Source organism: Remersonia thermophila, chromosome 5 (genome assembly GCF_042764415.1).
Source record: "Remersonia thermophila strain ATCC 22073 chromosome 5, whole genome shotgun sequence".
NCBI classification, from domain to species: domain Eukaryota; kingdom Fungi; phylum Ascomycota; class Sordariomycetes; order Sordariales; family Chaetomiaceae; genus Remersonia; species Remersonia thermophila.
In genome coordinates this window covers 2,864,115-2,886,953 of record NC_092221.1, presented here as the reverse complement: position 1 = coordinate 2,886,953, position 22,839 = coordinate 2,864,115, and the positions used below count along the sequence as shown (strand labels likewise).

At 61.2% G+C, this 22,839-nt stretch overlaps 6 protein-coding genes across 6 annotated transcripts; 3 read left to right on the top strand and 3 right to left on the bottom strand.

Moving 5' to 3' along the window:
* Window positions 1–818: 818 nt before the first annotated feature.
* Window positions 819–2,105, top strand: VTJ83DRAFT_6022 (uncharacterized protein; the record flags this gene model as incomplete). The annotated part of the gene is made up of 5 exons (XM_071012688.1): window positions 819–971; window positions 1,032–1,522; window positions 1,580–1,644; window positions 1,705–1,792; window positions 1,862–2,105. 5 exons carry the CDS (start codon window positions 819–821, stop codon window positions 2,103–2,105), a joined length of 1,041 nt encoding a protein of 346 aa, XP_070865397.1.
* Window positions 2,106–2,760: 655 nt separating this feature from the next.
* VTJ83DRAFT_6021 (uncharacterized protein) lies at window positions 2,761–8,701 on the top strand (the record flags this gene model as incomplete). Its single annotated transcript, XM_071012687.1, has 4 exons — window positions 2,761–3,387; window positions 3,451–4,656; window positions 4,722–5,876; window positions 5,936–8,701. 4 exons carry the CDS (start codon window positions 2,761–2,763, stop codon window positions 8,699–8,701), a joined length of 5,754 nt encoding a protein of 1,917 aa, XP_070865396.1.
* Window positions 8,702–9,023: 322 nt separating this feature from the next.
* On the bottom strand, window positions 9,024–10,208 carry VTJ83DRAFT_6020 (uncharacterized protein; the record flags this gene model as incomplete). Its single annotated transcript, XM_071012686.1, has 1 exon — window positions 9,024–10,208. The coding sequence occupies one exon, from the start codon at window positions 10,206–10,208 to the stop codon at window positions 9,024–9,026; it is 1,185 nt and encodes a 394-aa protein (XP_070865395.1).
* A 1,530-nt stretch (window positions 10,209–11,738) lies between these two features.
* Window positions 11,739–14,870, bottom strand: VTJ83DRAFT_6019 (uncharacterized protein; the record flags this gene model as incomplete). The annotated part of the gene is made up of 2 exons (XM_071012684.1): window positions 11,739–12,562; window positions 12,689–14,870. The coding sequence occupies 2 exons, from the start codon at window positions 14,868–14,870 to the stop codon at window positions 11,739–11,741; spliced, it is 3,006 nt and encodes a 1,001-aa protein (XP_070865394.1).
* Window positions 14,871–16,042: 1,172 nt separating this feature from the next.
* Window positions 16,043–17,586, bottom strand: VTJ83DRAFT_6018 (uncharacterized protein; the record flags this gene model as incomplete). The annotated part of the gene is made up of 3 exons (XM_071012683.1): window positions 16,043–16,338; window positions 16,457–17,012; window positions 17,152–17,586. The coding sequence occupies 3 exons, from the start codon at window positions 17,584–17,586 to the stop codon at window positions 16,043–16,045; spliced, it is 1,287 nt and encodes a 428-aa protein (XP_070865393.1).
* Window positions 17,587–21,448: 3,862 nt separating this feature from the next.
* VTJ83DRAFT_6017 (uncharacterized protein) lies at window positions 21,449–22,681 on the top strand (the record flags this gene model as incomplete). The annotated part of the gene is made up of 1 exon (XM_071012682.1): window positions 21,449–22,681. One exon carries the CDS (start codon window positions 21,449–21,451, stop codon window positions 22,679–22,681), a length of 1,233 nt encoding a protein of 410 aa, XP_070865392.1.
* Window positions 22,682–22,839: the final 158 nt, after the last annotated feature.

Genomic DNA, 22,839 nt, shown 5'->3' with positions numbered 1-22,839 from the left:
TAAGCATCCCTGAACTGAGAAATGCTCGGCACAGTTGGTTTGTCCTCTCAGCTTGACCCTGTGGCTCGACAGCCTGAGAATCACCAGTTTCCATTGAAGTAGGACGACTACCGAGTGCATAGTGTATCAAGACGACGGAGATCATCTCCATCACGCACACCCAGCTGGCCACTGCGGCCACACTCGCGTGTGATGCCATTCCACCCTCCAGAGCCAACCGCGACATGCATCGCTGGGAGATCTCTGCAGGTTGCCCGATTAGGAAATGCCGTGCGCCAGCTGACAAGTCCCTCTCCGCAGCGATGAGACGATACAGGCTCGAAGTTGGCCGCACCATCTGAAGCTGTGCACAGGAGATCTTCTGTCCCACGGGGATCACACAGCAATCCCTTTTGCTGTTTAAGGGGCCCTACGCTCGATGCCCGGGTTTGACAGGTGCCGGGCCGGAAGTGAACAGGGCACTCGGACTCCGGGGAACCCTGGAGGGCCGTCGCCAAGCCGGCTGGCTTGCTGTAGCATGCACGCTGTCTGATGTTGTGCGTTTGATCGCCCGTGATGCCCAGGCGAGGATCGTCACCACTCCGCTTCCGGGGAGCGGAACTCCTACTGACTACTGGCAGAGGCCGGGAGTGCGGAGAGGGCGGTGGTCTATGGTCCGTGGCTGGAGGTTTATAACATCGCCGACCAGCACCGACCAACGACGACGTGCCTCATGCCCATCCACGTCGCTCCTTTCTGCCCATCATCCAACATCGCGGTGCTCGCGATCCTACGCTCGTTTTTGGTGACATGTCGCTGCTGGTCTCGACCTATGAACCATGGCGAGCGTGGAGGACTACGGTCCTCAACTGATCGCCACCATTTGGCCGCTCGCCGGCGGAGCCGCGCTCTTCCTCGCCCTGCGTATCGGCTGCAAGGTGCTGCGGCGCCGGCTGGTCGGCTGGGATGACTACGTCCTGGTGGCAAGCTGGGTATGTCGCCGTCCACCCCGTCGCAGCGCCGGACTGCCTTGGTTGACTGACACCCGCCAGTGCGCCCTTGCAACCTCGTGCGCCCTCCTCACCGTGATCACCACCATCGGCTACGGCCGCCACAACGCCGACATCCCCGCCGAGCATTTTGCCACGGTGCTGCTCGTGTCGTACGTCGCCGGCTTCTTCTCCATCCTCGCCGCCTGCTGGAGCAAGATCTCCTTCGCCATCACGCTGCTGCGGATCGCGGCCACCAGTCGTTTCTTGACCCGCCTCCTGTGGGTCATCATCATTGTTGTAAACATTGTGTTTGCCGGCAATGCGACGGCGCATTTCGCGCAGTGCTGGCCTCCGCCGCGGCTGTGGCAGCCTGGGGCCGAGGGCAAGTGCTGGCCTAGGATCGCGGTGATTCGACTGAACATCGCGGTCGCCGCCTTCTCGGGTTCCATCGATATTCTTCTGGCCTTGCTGCCGTGGTTCATCGTCTGGAACGCCGCCATCAGCAGGCGCGAGAAGCTGAGCGCCCTTTTTGCCAGCAGCATGGGCGTCTTGTGAGTGGCTCCGGCGCAAGCTTTCGCCATGGAAATCTAATAATGCGTCATGGCCAGTGCCGGAATCACCTCCTTTCTTAAAATCAGGACCATTGACGCCGCCATTGGCAGCAAGGACATAGGTACGTCTCGTCGAGAAACTCGGACCAGCTTCGAGCGAGAAACTAACCACTCTCTTCCAGTGGACAGCGTCAACCTCCTCATCTACGGCACGGCAGAAAGTGCCGTCACCATCGTCGCCGTGTCCATCCCCATTCTGCGCGCCTTGCTGTATGTGAGCAGCGCCACTCCCAGTCCGCCTTTGACTTTTCTTCGCGGGCCGTCGTTGCGCTATTCCAGCTTTCTGGCTGCCGAAAAGGAAAAGGATATCGAGTTCGGCCCTGTGCTATCCCCGCTGCAATCGCCGCCGCCGACACAGCAAAAGCCGCTTTCGGCTTCGTATCAGCTTCCCATGCCAGATGTATCGCCATTTTCTATTGAGGAAGGCCTGGGAAGCCCGAGGCCGGGCAAGGACAAGAGGTCACTGTCGAGCTCGACGGTTGAATTTGATTTCGGGGTGTATAATAGCGGGGTGAAGGCATGAGACAAAAAAAATGAATGATTGGGGGCTCAAAACTAGGACTTTTGGTTTGGCCGCCTACAACCCTAACCCCGGCGTGCAAGATCCCTTCGTGCAACCTACAAGTACGGCCTGGCGGATTCTTTTTAGTCAATTATTGTTCTTCAACGCCGCCATCCATCATTGCTTGTCCCACAACCCTCAGGTCCATCTCACATCGCGAAGGGTGTCTTGCTCTGCTGCCCTCAACGCAGCATGCGCCTCAATGCTGCATGCGCCCCAATATGCATGACACCACTGTTGATTCCAACAACATAACATGTTCGCTTCACACTGTTTTCCCGGAGGCCGGGCGGTCGCAGAATCGCGTCCGTTCGTGGTGATTGGCTCGTCATGACCTTGCCGGCGCCAGCCTCGTCGGCTCCCTGGTCGGCGAGGCTCCCTGGCCGATAACGATGCAGGCTTGCATGGTCGCATAAGGTCTGGCCCCGCTCCCACGGTACCAACCTGCCGCCGACACCTGCAGACTCTAATAATGCAGACAGGGCCCGGCAGTCTCTTTTGTTTGTCCCTTTCTTTTTTTTTTTCCCATTCCTTCTCTTCATCCGTCTGGCCGCCAGTGTCCTCGGAGGGTCGACCTTGAAACCCTCTGGGATGAGACGAGACACATGCGCGCCAGATGAGTACTCCCGCTCCCACGTCGGAGAACTTTGACGGTTTTCCGGTCTTGGATGGTCAAGATGTCCAGCCAGGCGCAGACTTGGCGGCGCAGAATGGCCAAACGGCGAAGGGGAAGGAGAAGGACAACGATGCCACGCGGGCTGCCCAGCCATCAGCACCCTCTGTCGTGGTCGCCGCAGCATCCGCTCGGACCGCGCAGCCTGGATTTGAGACGCAAGACCGCCACAGGACGGCCTTAGAAGCACCCAAGATGGACTTCTTGACGATCCCATCCCCCCTCCACGAACGGTCCTTGACCTCCAAATCCGAACCGGCGAACACTGGCTTGCTCGAGATCCCAATCGGCCCTCAAGACAGGGTATTGACAACACAGTCGGACATGCCGAGGACGGGCCGATCAGACATCGCCGGCCAGCTCCAGGCAAAACTAGGGACTGGAGATGTGAGAGGCCCGGAGGGATTGGCGAGAAGAGCTCCGAGACTGGCAAAATGGGGTCTATCCAGGACTCCTGCAGATGCAAAGCTAGCATCGCCACGTCCGTCGGAGCAGCAGGGCCAAGGAAACGACAAGGCGGCAAAGAAGGCAGGGCCTCCCAGGCCACCCCATGAGGTGCCAAAGATCGAGGTGCGTTTCCTTCGCCGCCGATGAGCCTCCAACCGACCAGGCCGCTGACCGTCCAAGGAAAAGTCCGATCTTAAAGTCGTTTATGCGCCCGATCTTGTTTCGTCCGCCTCTCCCCGAGTCGACATCGTTGCCATCCATGACATTGACGAGACCCTGACCAAGGCGTGGATCTACCGTAAGAAACAAAAACGGCGAACCCCTGACCCCCGAGACGGCCGTGTCCCGCACGCATCAGCCGGCATCAACAGTCATGACGGCGAGCATGGCCTGGGCATCGCAGGAAGCTCGGTCCCGGGCCGCTCCAAATCGAAACAGTCTTCGGTGCCCACTTCGAAGAAGAAACCCGCTTACGAGCCTGCAAAGTCGATCCAAGAATGGTTAGACGGACACGAGAGTGATCTCGCCAACATCAACTCGACAGACATCCCCGCATACGATTCAGGGCCATCCCACCAGCCCGTTACTGCGGTCGAGGAGCCCGAGGAATCGCCCTGGCCCACCATGTTGGGGTCGGTCCCCGAAGACGAGGACTTTTCGCCTACAGCGGAGCTTTCCGACGACGTTCGGCGGCGGCGGATGCGGAGGAAGCCGACCTTGGACAAGAAGAAGCCGGGAAACCGGTTCTCCGCCATCATTGAGGACGAAATAGTCTCCAGCGTCGGCCGAGCCAATGCCGACGTGCTTTCGGTCGGCAGGCAGTCCTCGGTGGACCAGGCCTTTGAGAAGAGGGTCAACTGGCTAAGCGACCTAGATATGCTGCCGTCCGAGATCCGCGGCGCCCGCGTCATGTGTTACACTTACAAAGGCGACGAACAAGTGGCCGACCCGTGGGAGTACCTGACGAAGCTGGCCAAGGATATGATCAACCGCCTTACCCAAAAGCGACATTCGGATACGGCCGACTACGGCCGGGTGCCCATCGTGTTCGTCGGCCATGGCTTCGGCGCCCTGATTGTACAGCGAGCCATGATCAGGCTAATCGTTGAGACTCGGGAGAAACTTAAGGAGACGACCGGATTCCTTAAAGTTGCAGGCCTGATCTTGTTGGATGCCCCTGCTCCAGGATCCCTCAAAGAGTTCCCTCAGAGCCGGAGCCAAGAGGGCAAGAAAACATGGACCGAAGACTGGCTGAGGAAACACAACACGCCGGGGGCGCCATCTCACAAGATTGATACGCTTGCTATGTGGAGCAGGCTATCTCTTACTCTCTCCGCCTACTTCGTGCCCGTTCTTTGGCACTACTATTCGGCGACGGCCGTTGCTGCCAAGGTATACTTAAGGCGCACGCCGCAGATCCTTGTGGGTACTTGGTTGGCTAACGTTGATCCATGCAGAACTCCGAAGTCATGCTTGCCGTGAGGCAATCTCCCACATCTCATCGCCTTAGCAGGTTTGAAGGTCCCACGGATGTTGACTATCGGACCATTATCAAAAGCATCAAGAGGTCCTTGGTTGTTCTGACGTCAACCACAAAGTCCGAGGACCTGGCATCCTGCTTGGCTGGTTTTCTCAAGGACAAATTTCCCGTGGATCTGCGGGACCAGAAAGGGTACACCGCGCTACACCTCGCCGTAAGAGCTGGCAATCCCGATGCCGTCAAACGACTGCTCTATCAGGGCAAGGCCTCGCCGGTCCTTAAGGATATGCAAGGCAGGTCAGCTCTCAACCTTGCCATCCAGGAGGCAGCCCAGTGTACGCGGGCGTGCAACGGCAAGATTGATCCGGATCAGGAGAAAATCTACACGGAAATCATCACCCACCTTATGAAGAACGGTTCCCGCGTGGATGACAAGGACAATGACGGCAGGAATCCGTGGTCCTATGCCGAGGGCCATGGTACTGATTGGATCCGGCGACTGAAAGACAGGCAGCCTATTCTCGGCAGCTCCTCAAAATCTAGCCTTGGCCCGCCCGTTGTGTCGCCGCCAAGATCCAGCGCTCAGAAGAAGGCTTGTCATGACTACGAGGTCATCCTCGCCGAGGTGTTCCTGCAAAAGAACCAAGGGCGATTCTACGATCTCTTCAACCTCAAGCTAGTGCCCGTCTACGAAGCAATTTACAGGGCCAAGCCAAACGCGTTGCAGAGACTAGAAAATTCGAGGCACAAGCATCTGAGCGCCGATAACGTGCGCTGCCGCTGGATACACGTGCCGGCCAACAACGAGCAATGGATCCACGACCTCATGCTCAGCATGCGTATTGAGGATGGATCTATGGGAGGCCAACGCCACGAAGGCTCTCAGCTCATTGACCGGTACATGACGCCCCAAGCCCGCCGGTACAAACATTTCCGCACCGTCGAAGCTGGCAAGGCCCGGACAGAACCCAGACCCAACTCCAGACCGACACGCTTCGGTGGCAGCAGCCGCAACGACAATCTCGCTCCGGAACCCGATGACGTCCTCCAGAAGGGGTGGAAGACAGGCAAAGCCATCATCTCACCAGACGTCAACCTGGGTAGGACAGAGGCAGATGCTATCGTTATATTCGTACGTGATCCCCAAAGCTCATCTTGGCCATCAGGCAGACGTCTAACGTACCCTTACAGATGCCCATTCTCGGGTTTGAGCGCCACCGCCATCGCAAGTATCTCACGCATGCCTTCTTGGAGGCCATCGACGCCATGTGCGCTCGCAACGGCCTCCCAGACTCGAATGGTCGAGTCAAGGCTGGTTCCCCCAACCCCTTCGTGCTGGACAGTTCGGACGACGCACAGTCCGACGACGAAAATGGGACAAGCCAGCTCTACCCGGCATCCACACCCGTTGTTCACGCCCACAGAGATGCCAGACAAGGCCGCGACGTTGCGCTTCTCAAAGGATACTTGGACACGACAAGGCCGGTTCATTGCCGCAGGACGTTGGACCAGTTCTCGTACTACATGCTAAGCTCGACGGAGGCTCGGGACAAGAGCCAAGTAGGGTATCGGTGGGCCAAGGACCCCAATATCTGCCCAGAGCCCAAGAACCGTCCTATCGTTATGGTTGATCAGCTTTGGGCTTGGGTGCTCCACGATGGCACCATCATTACGAGCTCTCCGAGCACGTGGGACGGCCAGGAGGACTTCAACCTTAGCGCGGTTTTGCTCCAGGAGCTCCAGAGAAACAAGAACCGGCCGGTTCTCAAATCCGCCGAGGACCTCCTCCACCTCATTCTTAGAAGCAGCGTCGACTTCTTCCGGCGCAAGGGCCCCGTCAACTTCCAGTTCCAGGAGTGCTTCCAGTCTTCCATCAATAATGTCTCAGAAAAGCAAGGCCAGCTCTTCGACAACTTCCGCCGGACGACCAAGCTCTTGCAACGCGACACGCTAGATCCGCAAGAGCGCAAGAGCCAGATTGACACCCTGTTCAGCCTCGACGAGGAAACCGAGCTGCTCGTCGAGATTATGGACATTCAAGACGAGCTGACCATCGTTAAGAATGTCCTTACCCAGCAACGCGACGTCCTAACCCAGCTGCTGCGACTGTATCCGAAAGGCTTCGATGAAGGTGCCGAAGAGGATGGTGCGGAGGCAAGGCCTGGAGCAAGCTTGGGGAAAGGGGAGCTCTTGGTGCTTCAAAGCCTGGTCCAGCTTCTCAGGGACCAGACTGACCCGGTGAACCCGAGCTTCCAAGGTACCACCCAGGGAGGGTCTGAGTCAAAAGGCAAGGGGAGCGTTGGAGAGACCCTCTGGCAGACGCCGACGCCTCACGGAGCCGCGGGCACCAGGACCAACGTCTTGCAGAACCGCGATTTGATGTTCGAGACGATCGGCATCGTGGAAAACAACATGCGCGTGGTCAGGGACATGATAACGTATGCCGAGAAGGTGGAAAGCTCTCTCGAGAACCTCCTGGATCTAAAGCAGAAGCACGCCAACGGATGGGAGGCCCGCTTCGCACGCGAAGGCTCCGAGGAGTCGCAGCGCCAGGGTAACATCATCCTCGTCTTTACGCTCGTCACCGTCGTGTTCCTCCCGCTGTCGTTCATCACCAGCTTCCTGGCCTTGGAAATCGACATCTTCCCCAAGAGCGAAGAGACGCAAGAGAACCACTGGCCTCTCGTCGACGTCTCGGGCTACCTCTTTGGAATTTCCGCCGCGATTTTCATCCCTCTGATCGTCCTCGCCCTCTACGTCAACAAGCTTATCGCCCGCGTCAAATACTTCTACCTCCAAGCCCTCAGCGCCATCTCCAACCCCGACACAGCCCTCAACCCGCTTCCCGACAAGGCGGAAACCGACCACGACTCGGACCTGGAGAACACCTTCGTCGGGGCCCCCTCCGTCACCCACTGCTCCTCCCGGTACGGGTCCAACAAACGCAGCGACCGCACCACCCACGCCAAATCCGGCCCTCCCACGAGCTACCGCCGCCACCGCCACCATCACTCCTCTTCCGACTCGGAGAGCGATGGAAGCATCGAGTCCGGCTCCACCCGGCGCTACGCCATGTTGTTTGGCTACTTTGTCTTCCACACCAACCTGCCTTGGATCCGAAACCTCTGGCTCTACCGCCAATACCGCGTCAGCGACGCCCGCAAGGGGAACAACCGGTGGAAGGACTCGTACGTGGCCGATTACCCGCTGCGGCGCTTCCGCCGCCGCGTCAGGCTGTGGGTCCTACGCGGGCTTGTAATCACGCTGGCGCTCTGCGGGTCTCGGAAGCACAAGAAGGCCGTGGAGCGGGATCGTCGGCGGAAGAAGAAGCTCCAGGAAAGGAGGACGAGGGAGGACATGGGCGGGGAGGGCAACATGAGCATGACAAGCGATAGCCACGCGAGCGGGTCGGGCTCGGAGGAGGAGGAAAAGGAGGGCAAGGGAAGGAACGGCAGGTTGAGCGGAAGGGAGAAAGTGGATAGGAGGGACTTTGCGCGAGGGCTGGTTGTGAACCGGGAGAAGGGCGTGGTGAAGAGGAGGTCAAAGAAGGGCTCGAGGGCGAGCCCGTGGCCTCGCAGTTCCTGGGCGGCGGCGGGGTCGCACGCGACGGAGTGGAGCGGGACGGGGAGGGAGGACGCCGATGGAAGATTCAGCCGGGCTGCTGGGAGCCTGCCTGAGAGGTGGTCGAACGATCCAGGGGCAAGGAGGTCGCTGGATTGGGGTGGCGGGGATGACTTGAATCGTCGGAACAGCTTCGAATTCGATCCGAGGGTGGGAGGGGAAACAGGAGAGAGCCAGAAGAAGATGGACAGGCGGGAGAGGCTGTCTTGGTTGCGGCTGAGGAGGAACATGGGCGGGCGGGAGAGGGGGGAGCTGGTGGATGAGGAGAAGGTGATCGGAGAGACCACCAGGAAGGGGGAGAAGGGTCCGAGGGTGACGGTTGATGAGATTCATTGAGGTGGGCGGAGGATGTAATTCATCATGGCCACAGATACCCAGGGAGGGCGAACTAGGGATGGCAAAAGTGTGCTCTTTAAGGAATGATGCTTTCGAATGAGAGTCGTCATCTGACGTTATGGCATCGCGGCATGATGATGACAAGGCAGGCAGGGACGCGCCCCCCCTGGAGACCATATGATACTGTTGAAAACGCCCTACATTCATGGTACATGCGCTCAAGGTAACTAGGTAGTTAACTGAGGTACCAAACTCTCTCTCTCTCTCTTGTTGTCGACGGCGAGTCTGAGCAACGATCACATCCCGCAATACGGTGTACTTTTTAGTCCCTCCCCGGCTTGCCCGGCCTGGGCTTTTGCTCTCCGAGGAGCTTCTTCAGATCCAACACGCCAATGGTCAGCTCAAAGTCGCTCCCGTTGAAGGTGTCGCCGCCGATGATGGCCAGCCTCTCCGGGTGCTTCTCAAAGACGTGCAGGGCGCGGCTGTAGGCATCCCGCTGGCCGGTCTTGACCCTCTTCCAGGCGGCCGGGTCGGCGCCGCGCTGGTTCACAAACACGTCGCCGTTGTCGGCGTCGCTGACGACGATGGTGCCGTTCTTGCCGCCCCACGGGGTCCAGACGACGTAGGGCGAGGCGTTGGGCGCAAAGTTGCCGTCGATGACGATGGGGAACTCGTCGCCCGTGTCGAACTCGGTCGGCTTGTCGGCGAGGCGGTAGTGCACCGGGTAGTTGGCGCCGTGGGAGCTCGAGTTGCCGATGGGCCGCTCGTAGACGACGATCCACTTCTTGAGGGGCGGGATGTGCGCGACGACGGTCATGCCGGGGCGCGCCAGGTACTCGTCGTAGTAGGCAACGTCGTTGACCGCGGGGCCCCACGTCTTGAGGTCCTTGGACCGCTGGTGCGCCAGCTTCTGGCCGTGCTTGGGGTCGCGCTGGTCCGAGTAGTAGACGATGAGCTCGTCCTCGTAGTGCAGCAGGAAGGGCTCCCAGACGGGGTCGGCGCCGTTGGTGGTGTTGGGCCGGCCGCCCTCGGTCACGCGCGACACGTACTCCCAGCTGCGGCCCTTGTCCTTGCTGGCGTAGAGCTCGATGCGCGTGCCGCTGGCGCTCCAGCTGTTGCCCGAGGCGAGCACCGTGCCCGGCTTGTACCCGCCGATCGGCCGGCGCAGCTCCAGCAGGGCCGGCTGCGCGTTCATGCCCCACCCGTTGACCTGGTCGGTGATGTTGGAGATCCACTTCCAGGTGACGCCGCCGTCCTTGCTCTCGAAGACGGGGAAGGCGGGGATGTTGCCGTCCGGGCCGACGAAAAAGTCGCCCCCGAACACGTTGGCGGCGACGAGGAGGGTGCCGTCGCGGAGCTCCGACACGCGAGGGTACATGATGCGCACGCCCTGCGGCGGCGTGTAGATGGGGTGGTTGACAAAGAACGGCGACGGCGGAGGCGGCCGCGGGCGGGCCGCGACGAGGGCGGCGCCCGCCACGAGGAGGGTCTTGAGGCTCAGGCCCATGGTGGCTGCGGCGGTGGGAATCGGTCTTTGGGAGAGCGGCTGGACGAAGCGGACGGGGTGGCCGGTCCTGGTCAAGGAGAAGCAAGAGAAGGGAGCGACGTGATGGGGCCTCGGGACGGGGCTCGTTCATATATTTCGTCCCGGGCTTCGCCCGCCTCTTTGCCACGCAACCATGGGTCACCCACCTACACAGGCTATTCTCGAACCGTACCCCGCGACTAGATACTACAGCAGGTAGCAAGCTCGGCTCCGTGGGGCCCTTCGCTCTCTGCGTGTCTCCTCGAGCCCAAGCCGGACTGGTGGCCGTCAACGACCCGTCTCCGGTCCGACGCCCGCCGGAAAGATGGATGGCTGGCGCTGGAAGCGCTCCAGTCTCCGTGCCGGCCGAGAGAGAGAGCACGCCATGGAATTTTTCCCGAGCCGCTGGGAGGCGTCCCTTGCGCTGACGGTGCCTCGCTCGTTTCCCTCGCAAGCCGGCGGCGGCCAGCCAACCGTGTCGTGAGTGCTCCTCGCTTCTGGATAGTCGTGTAGGATTCATGGTCGAGTTCGGCAAGTCGTGTCGGCTAACTATACATACGTAGCACAGTCCGGCGGGTAGGCTTCCCGGGTATTATAGCTGGCCCATGTCTAGCGCGCCAATCGCGCTCGGCTTGCCGCGCTGGAGCATCGAGAACCACGCTCGTTTCGAAGCGAGGGCTGTCAGGTACCAGCTGCGCAAAGGATCGGGCCGGGCCCGGATAAAATGGTCACCCAGAGGAGGGAGGGGGGGGGGCTTCGCTTTAGCCCATTCATCAACAGGCATGCAATGCACCGTTTCTATTGTGAAGTCTTGTGATTATTTCTGCGCAGTGGACATGTTCACCATCGTTGCTGGGTTCGACGTGATGGCCCAAGCCTTTCGGCATGGACCGCGATCGCGATGGTGATGAGTTCACTTCGAGGCTATAATTGTTTTTGATGAGCGGGTAAGTGTCGGGTTCAATACCATTATTATCTCTGCGCTCCGTCATGTCCTTGGAACCCGTAATACAGGTAGACTTCCCAGCGGCAGATGCTGCGTGCGTGAAACAGGGTATAATATTCATTCCTTCTTCCGCGGTGACCATCGTCGATCGTGTCACGCACTATTAGCCATGTCTGATGGAATTCTGTGCTGCTAACTAGTTCTTTGGGGGGGATTAACACCTGGAGATCGTGGTGTTTCATTCAGCTAGCCATTCATTAGCACATGGGAATCCTTCGGTAACTACCAGGAATTCAGACAAAAGAACGCTCATGATATTCATTGAAAAAGTCTAGGCTGTCTGGTATCGAGAGAGAATCATGACCCTCCAGTTCATCCCCAATGAATGATGAAGAAAAGACTATACGGCGTCTCCAATCCGGTTGCCAAGAGTACTATCCGAGAGATGCCAATGTTTCTCCTAAACGTCATACCCTAACAGTAAACATCCAACACCAGCCTATATCCCCTTCAGAAGGATCCTCCCAAATCACTCAAAGTTGTGCAGTATAGAGACGAGCACCCGATCAAAACCTGACGCCCTGCTTCTCCATCCACCCCTTGGCCGCGACGAGATACCCCTCCACGTCCCTGGCCTCGCCGACCTTCTTCAGCTCCTCCGCCAACCACTCCCTCGCCTTGTCCGCCATCATCTCCCACTCGTCCTTCATCTCCCGGAGCTTCTCCTCCAGGAACACCAGCACCACCGCCGTTGCCAGCGCCTCGCCGGCCTTCTTCCCGCCGAGCTCGCCCGGCGCCTCCAGGGCCTTGACCTCCCTCCTATCCTTCCCCAGCGCCACCGCCAGCGTCGCGGCGTCCCAGGCCCACGACCCGGCGAACCTTTGCCCCGCGACCAAGGCGGCGAGCTGGTCCTCGCGAGACGGGCCCACAGGCGCCGGCTCCGGGGCGGAGCAGCCGGTGTCGACGGCCATCTTGTCCTCCTCCGCAGCGTCGCACTCCTCGGCCTCGGCGTCGACCTCGGAGCTGCAGCGGCGCATGTCCGCCGACGCGGCGGCCGAGAAGAAGCCCAAGGGCGCCGGCGCCGGCGCCGGCGGCGGGGGCGGCATGGCGCACGCCACGGGCATGGACGGAGGGGCGGCGGCGGGCGCGAAAGACGAAGAGCTGGAGCTGAACCGGCTGGTGGCGGACTTGAGGAGGCCGCCGAAGCCGCCGAAGCCGCCGAGGCGCGGGGCGCGCGTCTTCTTGAGGGTCGCGGGGTTGCTGGACACCAACGCGCTCTCCAGCATCGCGTGCTGCGGGGCCGCCCTGCCGAGGGCCGGGGCGGCGAACGCGGCGGAGGGGCCGGCGCTGCGGGCCATCCGCATGCGGAGCTTGCCGGGGCCGCCGAAGGCTGCTGAGGGGGTTAGCATCGGGTTCGATCCTCCCTTCCGCGAGGCGGCGGCGGGGCGGTGCAAGGCGGGGTCCCGGTCGCGATGACGGGGGCGGCCCCTGCGGGGAGGGCGTCGGGTCAACTCACCTTCCTTGGCGGCTTCCACCTGGGGAGGAGGCGGAGGAGGCGGAGGAGGCGGCACCTTGTCGCGGACGGCGCCGTCGTTGGCCTCGACGGCGACGAAGCTGCACCACTTGCCGCCGACCTGGTAGCGGACCCCGAGGCGGACGGCCTCGCGCTCGACCATGTCGTCGAACCGGCCCCGGTGCTGGTCCTTGACGAGCGGGCGGGCTTCGGAGCCGGCGTCGCGGGCGTGGTAGATCCAGCCGCGCCCGTCCTCGAGCTCGCGGACCGCCTTGCGGGCGGCCAGCTGGTGGATCGTCTCGCCCTTGTCCGCGAGGGCCGTCACGGGGACCTCGAGCTCGACGGGGCCGTAGGGCGACGTGCCGCGGAGCACGACCGACTTGGGCGGCTTCTGGACCGAGCCGGGGGACAGGAGCAGGTAGACGGTCGTGCGGCTGAAGGGGAACAGGGGCGGGATCTGGAAGGGCGCCTGCAGGAGCTTGGGCTCGGGCACCGGCGGGACGTGCGAGTACTTGCCGCGGGCCGTGGCGTCGAGGCCGGCGTCCGTCACGGGGGCGTCCGGGTCGGCGGATTCGTCGAACAGCGAGATGGGCTTCTTCGGGTCGGGCTCGGGGGCGGGGGCGGGGGTGTACTCGGGCGGGGGCGCGTTCTTGACGTCGATGGCTAGCGCGTCCATGACCTTTTCGATCACCTCAAAGTCGTCTTTGTCGTCGTCGTCGTCGGCGGCGCCGCCGCCGCCGTACTTGACCTCGAGCGTGTAATCGTTGATGTGCGGGGTGAGCGAGGCCTTGAGCATGCGCACGACCTTGCTGTTCATGTTCTCGGCGTCGCCGACCGTCTGGGCGAAGCCGTTGCCGGCGTTGGCGACGCCCTCGATGAGCGCGTGGCTGACGTCGTTGCCGATGCCCAGGGTGAAGACGCGGATCTTGCCGCGGGCCTTGGCCACGTTGTCCCGGATCAGCTCGAACAGGCGGTTCTGGTCCCAGATCTCGCCGTCCGTCAGCAAAAACAGCTCGAGGTCCATGTCCTCGTAGCGCTTCTTGAAGGCGGCGTCCATGGGCTCGTAGATGTCGGTGCCGCCAAAGTCGGCGTCGAACCCGTCCACGTGCTTCATGGCCTTTTCGAGGGTGGGCTGGTCGTACGTCTGGGAGCCGCGCTCAAAGAGGAACTTGAAGCGGCTGCCGAACGAGCAGATGTTGAACTTGACGCCGACGGGCAGCGACTTGAGGAACACGCGAAGCGCCTTCTTCATGTTTTCGACGCGGATGCCTCCCATGGAGCCCGAGCGGTCGCACAAGAAGACGATCTCGGGCTTGGACGGGGGCAGGTTGAACCTGGGCACGAGCGTGGCCATGAGGGCGCGCTGGTTGGGCAGGGTCGGGTGCGTCTCGAGCACGGCGACGGGGCGGCCCGCGTCGGCGGCCACGACCTGCAAGACAAAGTCGCCGCCGAGCTCGGCGGTGGCCTGGGAGAGGGTGGCCGAGGCCTTGTGGAGGGACATGTCGGCGCCCCGGGCGGCCCCGTCGGACGTGTTGCCGAGCGTGACGGCGATGGGGTGGGACGGCGACTGGACGCTCTTGACGTTGCTGCCCTCGGGCATCTCCACGTCGACGACGATGCTGAGGCCCGCGTCCGGGCGCGGCGCGCTCGACTCGAGCAGCTGGCCCGGGTAGTCGCCGTAGCGAGGGGCGATGCTCGTGGGCATGGTGAAGCGGATGCCGTCGACCTCGGCGTCGTGCTTGAGCTCGCCGAGGTAGGTGATGTCGACCTTGAGGGTGGCGTTGGCGGGCACGTTGCCGACGGTGGTGGTGAAGACGTCGCTGGCGTCGGGCAGCTGCTCCAGCAGGCCGGCCGTCTCGCCGCGGTCGACGGCCTCCTGGTAGACGGCCCGCGCCTCGGACCTCTCCTTGACAAGGCCGCGGATGACGCGGTCATTGTTGATGGTGCAGACAAAGCCCACGGCCGAGACGCCCTCGTACAGCGGGAACGTGTACCGGAGCTCGGGGATGGGGGAGTCCTTGGGGTTGACGAAGGTCTGGGTGAGAACGGTCCGGCTGGTGGAGGCGACGATCTTGGTCCTCGCCGAGAGGGAGAGCTGGGGCAGATAGCGGCGCTGGGGAGGCAGGTAGGTGTCGGGGGGGTGAGGCACCACGTAATAGAGGCCGCAAATGGTTTGGTAATGCATGGTGGCTGGAGGCTTGTCGGGCTGCTGGTGTGATGGCGGAGCGTGGAGGGAGATGGACAGGAGAGGTTTTGGAAGGGCTCAAGAGAAGAGGGCCCGCTGGAGGGTCCAAAGAGCGAACGAACTGGCTATCGGCTTCTCAACCCGGGCTGATGGTCGGGGTCAGGACGGTCCTTTCAAGATGGCACAAGACAAGAATCAGGCGCCAATGGGCTGGACAGCTGCGAAAGGTTTGGCCTGCAGCCCGCAACGATGGGCGATGGGACCGGCGCGTGTGTAAGTCGGATGGGTGCCGCGGCGGCAACGGTGGGGACCCTGTGTCGCGTGGGCAGAGAGGATGCAGTCGTGTGGGTTGGGTTGGGAGAGAATGGCCAGCATGATGGTGGTGAAGAGGAGAATGCCGCGTCCTTATATCATCCACATCGCCATGCCCATCGAAGGCGCTCAGCGCCAGCGTTCCAAGTTGTGAGAGCCGTGAGGGAGGCCTGACGTCCTCCATCGTCAGCTTTTGCCCAATTGGGCAAGTTTGTGGAGATTTGACATGGGCAGCCACAGGGAACAGAGCCAATCAGAGGCTGCACAGCCAAAAGACGACCCGCTTTTTCTCCATGTTGTGGCTCGGACCCGATATGGATTGTTGCACACTTGGGCAAAACACCAACAAGGGGAACTTCAACTCCTACCAGGACCGCTCTCCCGGCCTGGTTGCACGGCAGACAGTTATGCAAGCAGGTAGGCAGGCATGTACTAGTACACGAGTGAGTACACACAGCGAGGTGAGTCAATCAAGTCCGTCCCAGGGCAGTCCAGTGTCTCTGCGCATCAGACACATACCATCATACCGTGCATACCCCCTGGCTCACAGCAAAACAACCCCCATCCCACGCTGCCAGATGCCTTGTATTTACCGACATTGAACCTGCTGGCTCTGGAGTGCCAACCTTGACTGTTTTTTTTTTTTTTCTCGAATCATATTATTTTATTTCTTTCAAACTAGGTATTATCCCGCAGGAAAAGAAAAGAATAAAAAAAAAAAAAAAACACCCGACATGTCTTGTACAACTCCTGAATGGAAACCCGACCCCGGAGGGGGGGAGGGGAGACAAGTGCGCCAACAATCCCAACCCCAACATGGCAACCTCGCTCGCTCCATCTCGATCCCGTCCGGGACGCCCTCAAGGCTTGTGTATCCTGACCAGCGACAGAAAGTGGTCCTCGATCGGCAACAGGTTGAGCATCGCGCCGTTCGCCTTCCAGGCCAGGAGGCACGTAAACGCTCCGGCCACGGCGTCCAGGATGAAGTGGTTGGCCGTCGCGACGATGGCGGCGAGGATGGTGGCCGGGTACACCATGCCGATGCATACGATGGCCAGGCGCCGCCAGCCGAAGCGGCCCACCCTCCGGAGGGGCACGGTCGCGACGGTGAGGCCGACCAGGAACGAGTAGCCAAAGTGGAGGGAAGGCATGGCGGCTGCGGAGAAACAAACGAAGCGTTAGACAGGCTTGGACACCTTGACTTGTCTTGTCTCGTAGTTTGAAAAGGGAGGGAGGGGGGCCGGCGGCGCTCAAGAAGAGGCGAGGTTTCTTACCGTACTGGTTGCAGAAGCGATTCGACGTCCAGACGCTGCTGTCCCCGTCGGCGCCGTGGACCGTGTCGACGAACCCAAAGCTCTTGGCCTCGGCGGCGTGCTCTCCCTCGTACGCCGGGTCGCTCAGCAGGCGCGGCGGCATGCACGGCCAAAAGGTGAAGACGACAAAGGCGAGCAGGTTGCACATGGCCATGGTCCTCCTGCGCTTCTCGTACACGGCCGGGCCGAACGGCGCCGCCAGCTCGCGCCAGTCGCTGCCCAGCCGCGCCTCGTCGCCGCCGTGCTCCTCCTGGAACCTGCGTCGCGGCCGCGCCGTCGTCACGTGGTACAGGACGATGAGGAACAAGATCGTGCCGGGGATGTGGATGAACGAGTAGGTGCGGTTGGTCCAGCGCATCAGGTTCGGGTGCTGCAGGAACCACTGCTGCACGGCGGGCTCGACGAAGATGCCGAGGCGCTGCTCGAGGTGGATCACCTGGAGGGCGTGCTCGCGCGCCGTGTTGACGGTCGACTCCTGGAGCATGACGGCCGTGAAGGCGCGTCCGAGTTGGTACACCTGGGCGGTTCATGGCATGTCAGCGTTCTGATGGGGGCGTTTTGTTTTTCAAATCAACGCGGCTGTCCCAAGCCCTCCCTCACCAAAAACCCCCCTTGCAAAGACAAACAGAACAAAAAAAGAGGCGCGAGCTGCATACCCAGTAGATGAGCGCCCAGTACCAAACCTCGACCAGGAACGGAAAGCTGCGGAGGAGGCGGCTGAGCAGCCGCTCCTTGAACACCTCGGTGTTGGGCGTCGTCACCTCCTTCTTCCACCCGAGCAGCTTCAGCGTCCTCTTGCGGTACCTCGCCGGCGGCCTTTCCAACTCGGCGTCGGCGGCCAGGGTGTGGCTCGATCCCGAGCTGCTGCTGGATCGGCTGGGCGTCCTCGGCAGGAGGGCCGCCGCCTCCACGTCGGCCTCGACGGCGGCAGCGGCATCGTCGTCTTCATACTTGAGATGCTCCCACGGCGCCGGCCGGGCCAAGGAGGAGGATGGCAGCGCCTTCGGCCTGTACGTGTTACGGTTGACGATGGTGCCCGCCGCCAGCAGGCTGACCACGACAAGCGGCTCGAGCACCGCGCCGATGGTCATGATGAAGATGAATCTTTCGTCGTCGTGGTGGTGGTGGTGGTGGTGGTGATGGTGGTGATGGTGGTGATGGTGGTGATGGTGGCGGCGGTGGCGGCGGTGGTGGCGGCGGTGGCGGCGGTGGCGGCAGTGGTGGCAGTGATGATGATGAATCTGATGGTAATGAGGATGGTAGTGGTGAGGGCAATGGTAAGATGGCGAGAGGGGGGATTCTGCTTGCGGCTGCCACCAGGTTGAAGAGCACGTCGCGTTCAAGGTCTCGTGGGTCCGGGGGCTGGGGGCAGATGACGATCGATGACTGGGTGGCCAAGCTTGCGCGTTCGGACTCGAGGAGCACCAGGCGTTTACTCGTGCGCGTACGGAGCACGGCGTGTCTGGTCACGGGAGAAACCCCAGCTCGGGTAGGTCAGGGAAGCAAACACAAAACCTGTTCCTGTTCGGACGTAGGTTGATGGTGTCGACGTCACTTCGGCAGGCACATTCAGGTCCCCTCTCCCCCCCCCTTTTCTTCAAGCACCGCGCAGGAGATAACGTTCAAGAAGTGGCCAGTCGCGTCCGGCAGTTCGGGGAAAATATCAAGTCCGTACGCCGTGGAGAAGCTTTAGCTCTCTGACTCTCCCGCCCCTGGGGGGGGGGACCGCCGTCGCACGATGTTTCACAGGGCGTAATTCCTTGCTTTTTGATGCGATCCACCTTGTTCATGTTTTGGTGATCCATTGCGGTTCCTGGGCCAAGCCAACCCGGCCGGCCTCCGCCATGCGCTGGGTCGCCAGCGATGGCCCGGCTGGGATGAACCACGCCTCCCGAGACTTGGCGATTGCGCGTATCTGTGCTGCCACGTCCCGAGGTAACGAAACCGCACGCAAAGCCGGGGCCTCGCTTGGTGGTTCAGCGAAGCGCCCATCAGGGAGATGCCCTGCTCCCCGGCCCAGCCGCCGGATGCGTCGGATGTCGGGATCGGGGCGAAGCAAAGGTCTCGGCTCCGCAGGTGGAGTCGACCTCCCCGGCTCCTGGTGCGGCCAACTCAGACACTGGGAACCAAGGCGCCGGATTGTGCGCCCAACGGCTCCCGTCCGAACCGTGAGGTGAGCCGTTTTGCGATCCGCGTGTAGCGTTTCTTCAAGGGAAAAGAAAACCGGGTCTAGACCGTCCAAGGTGCTTGGTGAGGCGGCCCATCCTCTGCCTCGCGCACCTCAACGATGGCCCGCCCAAGGCCAAGACGCCATGGCAGGTTCCATAGTTACAGCGTACTGTGTAGTTACACGTTGGTGGTCGGGAATGAGTGGGTGGCCTTTGCTCCACGGGTCGGAAAGCTTCATCAAGTCCGAGACAAGGCCAAGTGGGCTCTCTGGTGGATGTTGGATCGGGATTCCGAACCCCCCTTGGACGCTTTGATATCCGTTTTGCGCCTTTCGTTGATTACCATCCGCCATGAGAGAGTCCCACGCGTTGGAAGCGCGTTATCCCTGAAGTTACTAAGCGCTTGTTAAATCTTCATACGCTGAAAATCCCGAGAGCCACTATTGGCTGTGGTGGCGTCCATGGCCGCAACGATTCCGATGGTGGCTCTATGGTACCTATTGTACACAGTGCACAGCAGCGCAGTCTTGAGAACGAGCTGAAGGTGGTTCCTGGACATTGGTAGGGGTCCTCTTGTTTTCTCTCTCTCTCTCTCTCTCTCTCTCTCTCCTTTTTCCTTTTTTTCTTTTTTGTTGAGATAACGCCACCCACTATCCACCGTCGGGCACCCACCACTGCACTGCAACGGGGTTGGTGGATCTAGTCTCTTCAAGAGAATACCATCAGACGTTAGAGGGGATGACGGAATAGGCGCGTTGGGTCGCTATTAACAGGAGTCGAGTTGAAGATAACATAGCGCACCCAAGGCATTGATGAGGACTCCGGGACATCCCAGTCCAGCTCGTTCGTTGGGACACGAACCACGGAGCTTACAAACCCCTCCGAAACAACCATGACAAGTCACGTCTCAAAAGCGCGCCTTCAGACGACCTTATACCGTTCCGGTGTCGTGCCGAGCTCCGATGTCCAGGGACCAACTGTGATGCGTGTACGGGTATTGGAGACGCTCGTACGCAACCACGGGCTGGAGCCGGGAGAGCAGGAAGAGCAGGGAGAGCGAACGCGATCAAACACAAAGCCGTGAAGCTCCAGCCGCGTGACAATGACTTCGAGCTCCCCATGTTCCCGTTCCGCCGTCCTTGGATCGTACAACTCATGAGGACTCCATCGCTGGATAGGATGGCAGATAATCAGCCTTTCACGGGGGAAACGAACAGATTACAAGGCAGCCATTGGTCGATGGGCACCATCCCTTTGGGGGCTGATACTAGGTCAACTGTGGCGCGAGCTTGAGCCTGGGTCATCCTCTTGGGCCGACCAAGCTTTGATTCTAACTCTGTGATCTGGGGCTCAAGAAATTCACCTGGACGCCCGAGAAATGAACAACACCGGAACTCAGCTAGGTAGTATTCGACAGCGAGGAAGCCGGCTTTGGTAAACAAAGGTTTCCAAGAGGCAAATGCGGGACAGAGACCTGCGTAGAATCCATCTCCATGCCTCCAAGCTCCTCAGCGCGCCCCGAGAGCGTGGAGGCATGGAAGTATTGAAAACGAACGGACATCCAGCTCAGGAGAACCATTTTCGGCACGCAAAGACGCCCGTAAGCATCAAGAGTCTCGACGAGTCAGGGATGGCCAACTCCCTAGGAACAAAGCCATACAGCCTTCGGGACAACTCTTCCCACTTCCGTCTCGGCGTCTCGCTAATCTGCGATGGACACCGCCATGATAAACCCCCCGGCGAGGCTGAGAGCTTGTCGCCCGCTGCCTTGCTCGGTTTGCTTGTATAGTAATTACCTACCTTTCTCATCGGCTTTGCGCTTGCCACCAAACAAGATGTTTCGTCCGGCATTGTTGGTGCCAACACCGCGGGCTGGTTGGCCTGAATTCCCCCAGCCCTGCTAGCATGACGTTTCGTATGCATGTTGGCCGTTCGCTCGGCCAACAGGGGGGCTTAGCCCCCAGCTTGGCGCTCGTCTCGGCAGCGTTATCGTCGGCTGGGGATTCTCGTTGCGCTGGACCGTCTGCAGTTGGCTGCAAGATGCCGCCCAATGCCGCCGGGGACTCGTCGCACCGCAACCGGGCTGAGCGCTTTGCGGAACGCCAGTTTGCCGTGGGCTCACCGGGAGGCTCTGCCGGTCCATCGTGTTCAACTTCCAGCACCCAAGCCTGTCCCGTCTGGCCTTGGATGCAAGATGTTCGATTCCGCATGCGCTTCTCTCGCGCGTGCTCTGCCGAAGAATGCAGGGAAGCCTCTCTTTCATCCGCCATGGAACTATGTATAGTACATAGTACTCTACGTACGCTAGCGTATTTCTCTCCCTAGGTCATCTGCAATGGTCAGCCGGCGGATGACAGGTCGTTAAGCGCCAATGAGCGGGGGTCGGCGCTGGCCGCAGCGTGCCATCGCCACATGGCACGCTAGACGCCGGGGAAAAGGGTCCGGGCTGCGAGGCGCTCTGCGCCAAGGCCCGCCACGAGCTTCACCTTGAGGATCCCGTGCGCGTGGTTTGCTGCCGAGGCGCCCACAGCCTTGTAGGAAGACGGGGATGAGGGCGGGGGGGCCGAGCCGCACAACGTCTCGGACGGCCCCCGGCTGTGTTCGCTTTCTTCAGGTCACCTCCCTCGAGGACGACGACAGGGACGAAGATATATAATAGGTAGATGAATCGAAGGACCGGAAACGGGTTCAACCGTCGCGACGAACGTCCGCCTCCTTGCAAGACGCCACCAAAGCCGTCATCATCGCATCATCATCATCATCATCATCATCATCATTGATCATCATGTCTTCCACAACAACAACAACAACAACCCCGCCCGAGACCATCGAGGTTGCTGGGCCGGACGATGCCCGCGCTCCTCCGCCGTCCGACGACCCCATCCCTTCGATGGGCAGGGCCCTGACGGACGCCAAGTTCCCCGGCCTCCGCAAGGAGTTCAACCCGACCCTCGAGTACGAGCCCGTCGGCGAAAAGGGCGCCGCCAAGATGTTCCGAGCGAAGCCCGAGGGCAAGCCATACCTCCCGGGCCAACCACGCATCCGGCTGCCGCAAGCCCCGGGGCCGGACCGGCAAGAGGACCCGAGCAGCAACCATCCCAACCGCACCGCGTTCCAGGGCGAAAGCCTGCTCCGGTACCTCGAGAAATGCCACACCACCGGACCCCTCGACTCGCTGCTCCCCCTGACGCGCTACATCTTCGTCCAGACGCCGTCCTACACGCACGTCATGCCGCTGCACCACCAGAGGTGCCACGCGCGCGAGATCAAGGTGGCCGAGCACCCGGGCCTGCACCTGCTGTGGTTCTACGAGATGGTCTTCATCAAGCCCGTCCCGGCCTACTTTTACAGCGGGGCCTTTTGGGAGTACCTCGAGGAGGCGGACGCGGACCTGTACAAGGCGTGCCTGGGCTTCATGCGCAGCTACTACATGCTGATCCAGTACCAAATCGACTACGAGCTGGCGTGCGAGCTCCGGCTGATCCCGGCCAAGGACGGGACGGCCGGCGGCGAGCGCCCGACGTACGAGGAGTGGTGCGACTTCATCGAGCCCTTTGCGCGCGTCGGCGACAACCACGTCAGCCGGCGCTACCACTACGGCGAGCTGCGCCTGACGCGGCTCAACCGCGTGGCCCTGCTGTTCAAGGGCAACCTCGCCTACTTCCACATCTACCCGCAGTGGGGGTCGTTCCTCGAGCACACGCTCGCGCCCATCATCACCATCTTTGCCGTCTGCTCCATCGTGCTCAACGCCATGCAGGTCAGCCTGGCGTCCATGGAGGTGGAGAACGAGATGGACACGACGGTGCTCTCGGCCGGCTGGCGCAAGTTTCTGGACGCCAGCCTGTGGTTCCCCGTCGTCGTCATGGTGAGCATCGCCGCGGTCCTGGGCGTCGCCGTCCTGGGCATGGGCCTCATGGGCCTGCGGGACCTGTGGCGAGGGAACCTGGTGCGCACGAAGCGCAAGAAGTACGGGGATTACGATGCCGGGACGCGAAGCCACGGCATGATTTGGTGAGGTGATTGCTTAGGTGGAACTTGGAGGGCAAAGGGGGGAAAGGAAAGCAGCGCAGCGCCTTGTGTTTCTAGCATCGATTTTGTCGGCGGCGTTCAGGCGTGCAGGAATCGGGACCCCGGGGAAACGGAACCATGGGCCAGGGATCAACAGGGCAAACC